Source organism: Pleurodeles waltl, chromosome 3_2, assembly GCF_031143425.1.
Source record: "Pleurodeles waltl isolate 20211129_DDA chromosome 3_2, aPleWal1.hap1.20221129, whole genome shotgun sequence".
NCBI classification, from domain to species: domain Eukaryota; kingdom Metazoa; phylum Chordata; class Amphibia; order Caudata; family Salamandridae; genus Pleurodeles; species Pleurodeles waltl.
This window is the reverse complement of record NC_090441.1, coordinates 187947929-187960548: the sequence shown is the minus strand read 5'-3', so window position 1 is coordinate 187960548 and position 12620 is coordinate 187947929. Positions and strand designations below refer to the sequence as shown.

At 47.9% G+C, this 12620-nt stretch overlaps 1 protein-coding gene across 6 annotated transcripts in view; it reads left to right on the top strand.

Annotated features, from left to right (window-relative positions):
* The window catches only part of PRKAG3 (protein kinase AMP-activated non-catalytic subunit gamma 3), a 313220-nt gene that overhangs the window by 266726 nt on the left and 33874 nt on the right, over positions 1-12620 (top strand). For all 6 annotated transcript variants that reach the window (XR_011202029.1, XR_011202032.1, XR_011202031.1 and 3 more), the window contains one exon: positions 501-627. Coding sequence is in view for 1 of the 6 variants with exons in the window: in XM_069227140.1 (XP_069083241.1) it covers positions 501-627 (127 nt within the window). In the remaining 5 variants the exon portion in view is untranslated. The remainder of the gene's footprint in view (positions 1-500; positions 628-12620) is intronic.

The following is a 12620-nucleotide window of genomic DNA, read 5'->3' as shown; positions in this document are numbered from 1 at the left end:
GAAGGTTCCTCTCCCTGCACAAAAACATTCTGCATGCAATGCAGACACCCTTACACCGTGGTGTAAGGGTGTCTGCATTGGGGTTAGGCAGCCCATTCTGCACCAGCGCAGGTGAAAAGAACAGGAATGCACTAGATGCTGTAGATACGGATCATTCCTCCCTTTTCACCTTGACGCTGGGCAGCTTTATTAGCCCTCCAGGTTAATGTGTGATGGAACAACTGTAAACAACACTAGTTTTTTTATCTTTTTCGGATTTTCAATTCTGTAATGTTTAAAAATGTATGGTAAGGGAAGCTATAGACCACAGAGAAAGACTTGAATTTTACATGTATGTTCCACCCGTAGCCCCACTTTCTCAGAACTCTTATGGATAACCGTTGGGTTTGTGGTGGAACATGCAAAGACCTTCACAAGGACAGTGGGTGATGGGTGACTAGTGAGAGATTTGAGCAGTCCACGGCAGATCCCTGATTGATCTCTTATTGCCTTCTCCTCAGCCTCTTTGATGCTGTGTATTCGTTAATTAAGAACAAGATCCACCGTCTGCCGGTGCTGGACCCAGCCTCGGGCAACATCCTCCACATCCTGACGCACAAGCGCTTGCTCAAGTTCCTCCATCTCTTCGTGAGTATCCATGGGAGGGGGAGGAACTTGGGGAGGAGTTTTGGGAGGAGCTGGGGTGCCGCCTGAGGAGTGGGTCAGGGACAGGAGTGTTCAGGAAGAAGGTGAGGGATACGAAGTGCGTACTGACTTTCTTCCCCACTCAAACACCTGCGATTGGGTTTCACAGTGTCTTGGTTGTGGTTATGGTTATTTATTTGTTAAGCACTCGATCACAAGTTTCTTGACAATGTCTGACCAAAAAATAAAATAATGACTGGTGAAATTAGTAAATTAGTAGATTTGTTTAAGGGTATGATTAAGTGCCTAAATTAAAGATTGGCCTAGAGCAGGGGTCTTCAAACTGGGGGGCTGGCCCCAATAGGGGGGCCTCAAGTGATCCCGGGGGGGTTGCAGGCTCTGGCCAAAAGAAGCATTACACAGATAACAGTAGTTTGTTTTAAGCAGAAACATGTTATTACATTTTTAAAAAGGTAACAGTACTTAACTGCAATGTTTAAATACATCTAGACATATTTAAACATTGCCAACTTTATAAAATAATTGTGAAAAATTCTGAGGGGGCCCAATGATTTTTATTGTTCAACCGGTGTGGGGGGGGGGGAGGGGAGAGGGGGCGTGGCATAAAAAAGTATGGAGACCACTGGCCCAGAGCCTGCCGTTTGTCAGGATGGCAGAGGAGATTACATCTGCCACCCTCACGGACTACTGTCCACCATATCTAGAGATCACCTGTGTCTTCATAAGGACTGCTATTAGGTAGTTGCAAATCTGGTGCGCGGCTGTCATCTTTCAGGAGGTCGCGCACCAAACATTTTTGTTTTTCAAAAACAAACTCCCAAAATTGAATTTTTTTATTGAAAAACAAAAAAAATAATGCTTCCTACACCCAAGTAGTTTTCCACCAGCGTGTGGATGTAAATTTTCTTTTTTAATGTTTGAGACTGCCAGGTTTTTCTTCTTGGTGTCAGATAGAAAAAAAATACGTCAGACTGTCTGTTCTAACTATGGTGGGCTGTGTGATGGCCTAGGTGCCCCCTAAAATCCACTTCTAGAGATGCCACTGAAGCTGAGTCTTTTAGATCAGTTTAAGATGAATCCCCCATATTCCCTTGCCTAATGCCCCTCACCTCTTTGTATCAATGGGAGGAGTAGGAACTTGGAGATGGAAAGCATCCATCCGTTCATCTCTATTGGACAGGAGGAGCTTTGAGGGATGTACCATATGTGAGTCCTTGGACTGATGCTTGAGGATGGGGCTCATTTTAGATAACTCATTCTTAAGTGTACGTTTGTTCCCCCACTTTCTTCTGTGTGGCATTGAGCGAGTGTGTGAGTGGTGGGTGTGAGTTAGATAGGGGATGACCGAGGTTTGTGGCCACTCTCTAGACCAATTCTCAAAACTCTCTTTTTGTGTTCTTTGTACTTATGAGTATCTGGTGGGGAGAGGGGACTGTAAGAGGGTCTTCTTTAGAACTCAGATAGCATTTGTGAAATGAATCTGCATCCTTCCCAGTGACTCCTTTAGGCCCTAATCACAATGGGGACTCAGGTACAAATAAAATGGGAGACGATAAACCAACAAAAGGTCTTGGTTGGACTTCTGGGTCCAGCTAGAGTGCTCAGTCATGGCGCTGTTTGAAAATTAGTCTGTGTACTCTTCTACATAAAGAGGCTTGGGAAGGGAGATAAACATGACGTTTCACCAATAGCAAGGCCTAAGGCATGCCTCACTTAAGGTTCAGTACATTTTAATTATTATTATTTTTAAAAACTCCAAGTAAATAATTTCTTATACAGTACTCTCTCCAGTTCACCCACCCAGGAGATGCTACATTACTCTAGTGTCAGAAAAACACAAATCTCTGGCCCTGATTTACAAGAATCTGGTGCATCACTACAGATGCACCAGATTTATTGCACCTCCCCCACCGCCACCTAGTGACACAGTGGGTGTGCCGTATTTACAATACGGCACACCATGACGCACATTAGGCCAATAGTGTAAACATTTTTTATGCTATTGTGGTGCTTTGCTGCTCTAGCATCAAGAATGTGGACGGTAGTGCAGCAAAGTGCAAGAAGGCCCATTGACTTCAATATGTGCATCCTTTTAACGCCTGCTTTGAGCAAGTGTGAAAAATGACGCTAAAAATGGCGCAATAAAAACATGTAGATTGCATTGCACCATTTTTGCAGGCCTCCTAATGCCGAAATGCCCCCCCCCTCTTGCATACATTATGTCTGGCGCAGGCATAATGAGGCATTAGGGGTTACAAAGTGGCACAATACATGCATTGTGCCACTTTGTAAATGTGGAGTTTTTGCTTCATTGAGCAACAGTAGCGTAAAAAAAAATGACGCTAATGTGGAGCAAAAAGGCACTAGGGCCTTGTAAACCTGGCCCTACGTTTCAAACAGTAGCACATTCCAGCAGTTTAGTGTTATACTTTTTTTTAAATGCAATACTTCATATTATGTAATTTTGAAAAAGACACTCACACATATTCCAATTAAGACTATGTTCAGCTTTGTGTATCAATGAGGAAACTACATAACTCAGGTGGTAAAGATGTAAACAAAGTGCAAGAATGGGCTTCAGTCATGATGGCAGCTCAAGCAGATGGGTTTGTGTTCTTTAGAAAAGATGCCAGGAGAAGACCAGGTTACAATCATTTTTTATTTACATCAATTGCTCACATCAGGATTTAGTGGCTGATTTGGTTGGCCACCTACCCTTCATCGCTTGGCCAATCACTCGGGCTGAAAGTAAAGTAATTTAATGAATTCCTATGGTAGATGTTTTAAGGGCAACCACTAACAATACACTTAGAGGCATATTTATGACTTTTGTGATGCAGGGCAGCACAACTCACCTTGCTGTGCTGCCCTGCCTCACAGGGAGAGGGCAGGAATGCACCGTGTTTATCCATTGCAGGGCATTCTTGTCCTTTTCCCTTGTGCTGGCGCTGTTTCTGCAGCCTGTCGCCAATGCAATCATCCTTGCACCATGATGCAAGGGAGCCTGTGTTGTAGGCAGGATTGTTTTTGCCCAGGAAAGGGCACCTTCTTGCACGAAAACAGTCCTGAGAGGCTTTTTCCTTCTTCTAAATGTGCTGCAAAATGCACTTAGAAGAAGGCAAGAATGACGAGAAATAGACATTTCTTCTTGGTATGCCTCTCCTGAGGATGTGTATCTTTTTGGCACATTCCAGGTTTGGTAAATCTGGAAATGCGTAAAAAACTAGGAGAGTTGCACGGGAACACCCATGCAATGCCCATGGTATGCTTCAGTAATGCAAGCAGTGATTTGTGCTGTGTTGCATTACTCCTGATGTTTTAAACTCTTCAAAGCCACCCAAAGTGGCTTTGCTCTGCCTCAAACATCTGGCTTAAGGTTTGTGTTGCTCTTGCACCGTTTTGCCTTTAAATTTCTTTATTGGCATTTTAAACAAAGACTTCCATACATAAATCTGAGGCCAGCCAAACATGTTGCTTGTGCAGATTTTGCGCCTGACCCACCACGTCCCACACAAGGGCATCACGGCAACTGAGACGAATAAACAGAAACGCAGTATAACATCAGCGTGAGAGAACTGTCTGTGTGGTGGGGGAGAATACTGCTCTACGGTGCAACAAGGGGGGGCTCTCCAGTCATACGAACTGCCAACAGGGATGATGCCATTCTTACAAGCAATCCAGGACAAGAACCAGAACAAAAAGTCTCCTGGCTGGGACTGCGGGTGTGTGGCGAACATGAGATCAGGGCATCACGCTGCTCATAGAGCGTAGGGTGTAGTAAGGCAAGTATCAGTCACGCTCAGGTGATAGGTGGCCCGGGGTGCAGTGAGGCTGGGCATTCCGAGGTGTATCAAGACATCCTGTGTATGGCTCATCTTCACCCTCTGACACCCAGCATGTCGTGACCATAGTACCATCCCACAGTCACAGGATGCAGGCAGTAATGCCCGGGGGTGAATCATATTGTGCAATTTAAGAATGTATGTGTCCCAAAGTGTGGCCTCAGCTTCCCCTCATCCTAGGCGCTGATCTTGTAACATATCATCTGCTTCTGCCAGGGACCTCATATGTGTAAGTCACAGCCAGCAATCAGTCACTGGGGGCTGTGGGGCCTTCCAGGCCATGGGGAGCACGTGTTTGAAAAGGACCAATGCAAGGTCAACTAACTTGAGATAGAATTTATTCCGCTCAGCGCGCTTAGTAACCCCAAGAAGACAAAGAAGCGGGTTGGGTTGCAGCTGTATGCTTACCACAGTCAATATGTGGTCCATCAATTAGGCCCATGTGCCCACTCCCAAACCACGTGTATAACTGTGGCGTTAGCATGGCTGCAGCACGGGAAAGCTTGAGAAGCACTTGGAAACATCACATGTAAGCGTTGGGGAGTAAGGTATGTCTGGTGAAACTAATTATACTGTAGAACTTCAGTCGCGCATTCCGAGAAAAGTGTTTCACTTGCTCTGCTGTCATGGCCTACTGCATGAAAGTCAACTCCGTCCCCAGGGAATCATCCCATCTATGTTTACCATGATGTAAATATGTCTGATACCCTGCCTGCAGTGCTGTGTATAAGACGGAAACTGCCTTGCGACCCAACCCATGTGTCGGGAGACATTGGAGGCCCAAGTGGACTGTCGGTTTGCTTTGATTCTCCTCCCATGTGTCCCCAATCGCCTGCACCAGTGCATTGTGCCCCAGGAATAGGCAAGAGCTGAGATCATCGAGTTCCTCTAGGCCCTGGAATGAGAGTAGGGTCTCCTGCCCAAAGAGATCACCTATTTGGTGTATCCCTGCTTCTCGCCAGAGCACCGGGTCATGGGCTCGAAATAGAGTCCTGGTGGTTGGCATACACCACAAGGGAAGTTGTGGGGCATAGGGAGCCCCTGCACTGTGGGGTTGCATGTATTTGTTCCAAACCTGCTTGGCCACACAAGCTAACCTCCCTAACCCACGCCCCAGTCCCCCCCAGAGTAAGCAGCCACTGCAATATGTCTATGGTTCCAATGTCGGGCCTCACCAGTCTATCCTCACCCAGTTGATCTCCCACTATCCAACGCATGGGTGATTGCAGCTGTAAATTATAAATCCAGATCTGAACTCCCAGTTCACCTTCGAGCATGGGACACTGCAGCTTAAGAACCAAGACTCACTTCGTGACTGCCCCCAAATCAGGTTGGAGTCCATCCCTTTGAGAGCTCAAAAGTATGCCCTTGTCGTGTTGGTCCGGCAGTGCTGAGAAGGAATAAAGGAGCCTGGGGAGAACCAACATCTTCGCAATTGATGCTCGGCCCATGGGTGAGAGAAGTAGCTGCTTCCAAAAGCGCATAGACTGACTAATTGAGGTTAGTACCCAGCCATGGTTCCTGTCTAGGAGGTCCCTGTCAGCATGGTAGATGTTCACCCTGAGGTAACAGAAAGTCTCGAAATTCCAGGGAAGGCACACCTGTGGGATTCCGTTCCTGCGTTCTCGATCTGCCGGTTGCAGGGGAAAGACGCAGGGCTTCCCTCAATTAACCCTGAGGTTAGATAGGTCCCCAAACCACTCTAGCAGTGTACAGACATCCGACAAAGAGTTAGCATTGTCTGCTTACAGGGTGACTGTTTGCCAGTCCGTCACTATTTGTATACCCCAGGCCGGGCTTTTCAATCTCAATGTGGCTGCCAGGGGCTCCATTGTGAGAGCAAAAGGACAGGTGAAAGAGAGTAACCTTGACGGTGACCCTACCTATAGCAAAAGAGTGGGAGGTATATTGTCCGGTGTGCACCTGGGCTCGTGGCTCTGTGTAGAGTAGTTTGATCCAAGCGAGGAACTCGGGCCGATCCCCAAAGCTTTCAATACGGCAAGTAAGTATGACCGTCCCAATGTGTCAAATGCTTTTTCAAAATCTAGTGCAACTGCAAACAGAAGATCTGCCTTGTCAGTCACCACTCCCAAAATGTGGCAGGGGTGGCGTGTGTTATAGCACATCACTCTCTGTGGTATAACCACATTGGTCAGGATGAACTAGCATTTCCAGCATGGGTACTAACAGATTTGCGAGGACTTTGCTTGAAATTTTATGATCAATGTTGTGCCTCTCTGTAAATGTCCAGCAGCCTGGGGCCTAGTGTGGTCCTGAAGGTTGCATAGAACTCCACTGGGAAACAATCTGTACCTGGGGTCTTACCACGGGCCATTTGCTTTGTGGCTGACTGAATCTCTTCCATCTGGAGGGGTTGTTCCGGTTCAAACCGTTGTAGAGGGGCAGGTGAGGCAGGTTCAGCTCCCGCAGGTAGTCCCTAATCTGTGTCGGGGAGGGTTCTGTGGTGGAGAAATACAAACATTTGTGATACGTGGGAAATACTTTGTATATATCTGTTTGAGTATTGACCACTTGTCCCTCATCTGTTCTTACAACCCCTATTAGTGTCCTCTGGTTTTCTGACCGTAACAACCACGGCAGCATCTGTCCCGGCTTGTTGCCCTCCGCATGCTGACGAGCAAGGTGTGCCTCATAATTGAGATCACATAAGCAGCCAACTGGCTCGTGGTGTTCGTGATGCAGGCCGGCCTAGTGTGGCCTGGCAGTGTGCTAAGTCATCACCTCAACTTCCAGGGCACGTATGCATATTTCCAAGGCAGTGATAGTTTGTTCAAGGGGCTTCTTCACTCCCCAAGTCGTGGTAATGCAGTGCCCTCTCATGGTAACTTTCACAGCATCCTACTCTAGGTCTTTTGAGCTACCTGCACCACCATTCTCTGCAAAGTAGTATTGAATGTGTGTGGCAATAGCCTTCCTTTATGGCGCATCACATAGGGATTCCAGCTGAAGTCGCGATGTGGGGATGGCAGCCCGTGTGCCCTCCTACTTCTTCCACAAGATCTCCACCATCTACAAAAAATTCAAACCCCAACCCACCGCTGCCAACACCCTCAGGCTTCTTGCTCCCACGGATGCAAACCTGATGCGATGTCTGATCACCTGGTCACCGCTCACAATGGAAAACACCACAGCCATCATGAACTCTGTCCATTCAGAAGCACCCACGGACCACTGTCCCCAACACATTTTCAACCTCGGGAGCAAGACAATCAACATTGAACTGACTGCCATTTTCAAATCAACTCATCTAAACCATGGCCACCTTCTCCGAAGTATGAAAATATGCAGAAGTAAAACCCCTTCTTAAGAAACTTCCACCACCCTCAGTGAACTCACTACCATCCCATCTTGCTGCTACCCTTTCCCACCATCCCACCAAAGTCCACGAAAAGGCCATCACCCACCAACTCACAGAACACCTGGAGATCAACAATCTTGTGGACCCCTCCCAATCTGGATTTCGCACCAACCACAGAACAGAAACCACCCTGATTGCTGCAAGTGATTACATCAGAACCCTCCTTGAATGGGGAGAAATGGCAGCCCTGATCATCCTCAACCTCTCAGCAGCAATCACACTATATACCAGCACACACTTATCAAGAGGCTTCATCACATCGACATCTAAACAAACACCCTCATATAGATCACCTCCTACCTCACAGTAGAACCCAGAGAATTTGCCTACCTCTTTTCACCTCAAAACCCAAGAACTTCATCTGCAGCACCCCTCAACGCTCCTCTCTCAGCCCTACTCTGTTCAACATCTACATGACCTTCTTGGCCAACATCGTCAGATCCCATGGAATGAACATAATATTCTACGCACCAACATCCAGCTCATCCTCTCACTATCAAAATACTCCTCCACCACGAGGGTTACTTCCATAGCTGCATGACGGGCATTGTCGACCGAATGAAAAACAACTGCCTAAAACTCAACACAGACTTATCTTAGGGAACAACACCTCCCCATGAAAACCTACTGGTGGCCTTCTGAATTAGGACCAGCACCCTCTTGAACACACCACTCACACAGCCTTGGCACCATCCTGGACAGCAAGCTCACCATGAAAAACCAGATCAGCATAGTCTCTCCTGCCTGCCTCCTTACTCTTTGCATTCTGCATATGATCTTCAAATAGTTCTCCATCAACACCAGACGAACCATCACTCAAGCCCTAGTCACTAGCAGGCTGGACTACGGCAATGCACTCAGCATAGGAATTACCACACACCTCCTGAAGAGACTCCAAAATTCAGAGGCCAGACTCATCCTTGAGCTCCCCAAATGGACCTACACCACCCCCACCTCAAGAAGCTTCACTGGCTCTCCATTCTAGATAAATGTCAATTCAAGATGCTGATCCACACTTACAAGGCCCTTCACAATCAAGGACCAGCATACATCAACCACTGCCTGAACTTCCACCAACCCTCGACACCTGCGCTCTCCTTTCCCTTGCACACATGCCCTACATCTGCTGAAGCAACAGTGGAGGACGCTCCTTCTCCCATCTTGCGGCGAACTACTGAAACGACCCCTCCGTTCACTTACGGACCTCATCCTCTCTTATGGAATTCAGGAAAGCACTCAAGACCTGGCTCTTCAACCAAACCCCTTAGCAGCTGTGTTCTCAGCGCCTGGATAATGTGTGGGTGATTAGCAGTGCTCTATAAATCCTGACTGATTGAGTGAGAAACGTGTGTATGTATATTAATTGGAGTTGTGATTTCATCATAAATCCACCATTTCATTGATGTGCACGCTCTGATCAGTAGCCCGGTAAGTCCCTGCTGTGTCCCCCTACACTGCACAGATTAATAGGGTTAGAGCTATAGTGTGTGGGTTTTAGTGAAATATTAAAATCCTTTAATTATTTGCATTTTTATTTTGGTGACAACAAACAAACAAACAGTCATGGTCAAAATGATTAGCAGATATCCTTCCCATTCCACCTTAGTACATACAAAGGCATCTGCCCCATAGTAAACTTTTATGTCTCCTCGGTAGAGCTGGGTTGGATGACACCACCTCACTGTACTGTCTGTTAACCAGGTTTTCCCCCTGAATAGGGCTCTAACTGAATTTCATGGTAGCGTGCCCAATCCCTATAGATTCTACCATGTTTGTAGGGCCAACCCCTGGAGCTGCAGATGGGCCATTCTAAACTCATGCAACAATACATTCCCAACTTCCACCCCCCCCCCCCACCCCAAAGGTGGGCCTTCTGTATCCTTCCATATTTGGGCAATATCACACTTAGCTACTACCACTTCACAACAGGGCTTTTTTGTACCTGTCACTGTCCACATTGTCTGCACTTTGGAGTAGTGCAAGACTGAGGAGTCCCTAGTGCGGTTCCAACCCAGGACAGCCCCTATGCAACCCACAATCCCTGTCCAGAATGCACTGAGACCGCTACACTGCCTGATATAAATAAATAAATCCTCCCACTGAGAAGAACAATGCAGGCAGAGAGGTGAGGCGACAACGTCCACCCTCCACAGCTTATCCCGGATAAAATAGACCAACGTAAATGACGTGAAACTAGGCAGTGATGGTGGCTTCTTCTGGGAATTCCAATGCCTCCCTCCAATTATCATCCGTAAGTGATCCTAGGTTCTGTTCCTAAGATTCCCGCAGGTGATTATAGGAGTCAATGGTATCAATTGCTAGGGATTTATTTATGCATGAAAGTTTATGATCAACTGGTGCTTCTTGGGGAATGTAAGCTTCCAGCGGGCTGCAGTTTGGGAGATCCTCGAGATTGGAGATATAGGATGTAAGGACATGCCTAGGTTGCAGACTACTATAAAAATGGCTGCGACAAAGTCACTGGTAGATCGGTAAATGATTTGAGCGTGTTTCCCGACATGAGATCTCTGAGTGCCGACAGTCCAATAAGGTCCCATTGCCTAAAACCCCAAAATGTTGTATACACTCACACACACATATTTTTACAAGACTATACATATAAAATTAGCTATGGCTTGATCTCCCACCCTGTACCCCCAACCTGCCACCACCCACCTCACTCTGCTCCCCACTCCATCTCTCTGCTGGGAGCAGACAGGGGACTGTGTTGCCTGACAGTAACAGAGAAATTACTTTAATTATTTCATACTTTGTAGGCCTCTTTAACTTATCCTTCCCTAGATGGTCTGACTTTTGTCCCAAAAGCCAGGACATTTATTTAATAATCTGACCTTTGTCCCTAAAACCGGGAAAAAAATTTAAAATTAAGAGAAGCGTTGAGACACAGGGACAGTCCTTTAAAAACCGGGACTGTCCAGGGAAATCCGGGATGTCTGGTCACCCTAGTCCTGGGGCACGTTCTGTTGTCGTTGCCGTCCCCTCTTAGAGCTGTCTTCTCTTTTCTCTCCGGGACCACATGGCGGCAGGCGGGTCAGGAGGTGAGCTGCTCAGCAGCGGGGGCGTCTGAAGTGCAGTCTCCTCGTCTCACATGGGATTTGGAGGTGCGGAAGTGAGTCCACCTCTCCTGGAGCAGGTCAGCAGTGGGAGTGGAGGGCCACCTCGAGCGTGGCGTTGCTACTTATAATAATGACATGGACACATAGGCCCTCAATACAACCCTGGTGGTCGGTGTTAAAGCGGCGGTAATACCGCCAACAGGCCGGGGGTAAAAAAAAGGGAATCACGACCATGGTGGAAACCAGCAACAGATACAGCCACTTCAACACTCCGACCGCAACGGTGGTAGAAAAAAACACTGCGGCGGTAACCGCCAACAGACAGGCGGAAGACAATGTGCCCCCGCTGTATTACAAGGCACCAATCCGTCAGCTTTTCCGGGGCGGTACCAACGTCATCAAAAGCACGGCAGAAACAGTACACAAAAGGGAAACCACTCACCTCTCGACACCCAACGAGGAACCAGGACGCCATGGAGCCCAAGTTACAGGTGCTACCAATGTTGATTTACCTCCTCTTCTACCAGGAACATCAAAGACGGTGGCAACGACCACAGTGAGTACTGCACCTAGCAGACAGGGGACGGGGGAGGAAAAAGAGAGTGACACACACACGCAACACCCCCACCCCAACCTTCACCCCAAACACCATACACACAAATACATGCAGCAACATTACATATATACCCCGTAACCCTCTGGAAGAACGCAAGGACAAAATGAAATGAGTTTAATGAGTGCAATCATCGAAAATCTAGCTAGAGAAACAGGTCTCTAACAGATCATTATATACAAATATGTACAGCAACTACACAAGTCCGGATAGTGTTCCATTCATTGTCCGTGGACCAGTGGTCCCAAAATGCATGGGCGAAGCCCACACGATACTTGCCTCAAAACGGAGAGAACACTGCAGGGGCATCATGTAGAAAAAAAACAGGCACCTCAGGGGGAAGGGGAGGGGGGGCACCTCAGCCGGATGATGGGACGACGCCACTGCTCCACGAGGGGGCTCCATGCCCACTGTTTACTCCTGGGGAGTGCAAAGCCACAGTTTCACAAGTCTCTCAAGTGGGTGGGTTGCCCACTGTTTGGTCCTGGGGAGTGCAAAGCCAGTCTCACAAGTCTCTCAAGTGGGTGGTTTGCCCACTGATAGGTCTTGGGGAGTGCAAAGCCACAGTCTCACAAGTCTCTCAAGTGGGTGGTTTGCCCACTAGTTGGTCTTGGGAACTGCAAAGCCACAGTCTCTCAAGTGAGTGGTTTGCCCACTACTTGGTCCTGGGGAGTGCAAGGCCACAGTCTCTCCAGTGGATGTATCTCCCCACTGGTTCTGGAGGGGGCTGTGTGCCCAGAGTGCTTCATCCTGCCAAGGACTGGGGTAGTGGATTCTTTTCTCCACTGGTTCTGGAGGGGGCTTAGTGCCCAGAGTGCTTCACCCTTCCAAGGACTGGGTGAGTGGATGTATCTCTCCACGGGGTCTGGAGGGGGCCTGGTGCCCAGAGTGCTGCACATCGTGTGTGGCAGTTCCCATTCCTGCACCTGGGTGTCAGAGCCACGAGATATCCTGGGAAAAGGTAGCATGATACTCCATGGAGGCAGAGGCACACTCCACCCTGCGGCGACATAGCCTGCCAACTGCTGGTACTGCCAGTGCTAGTTGTGGTGCCTCATGTACTC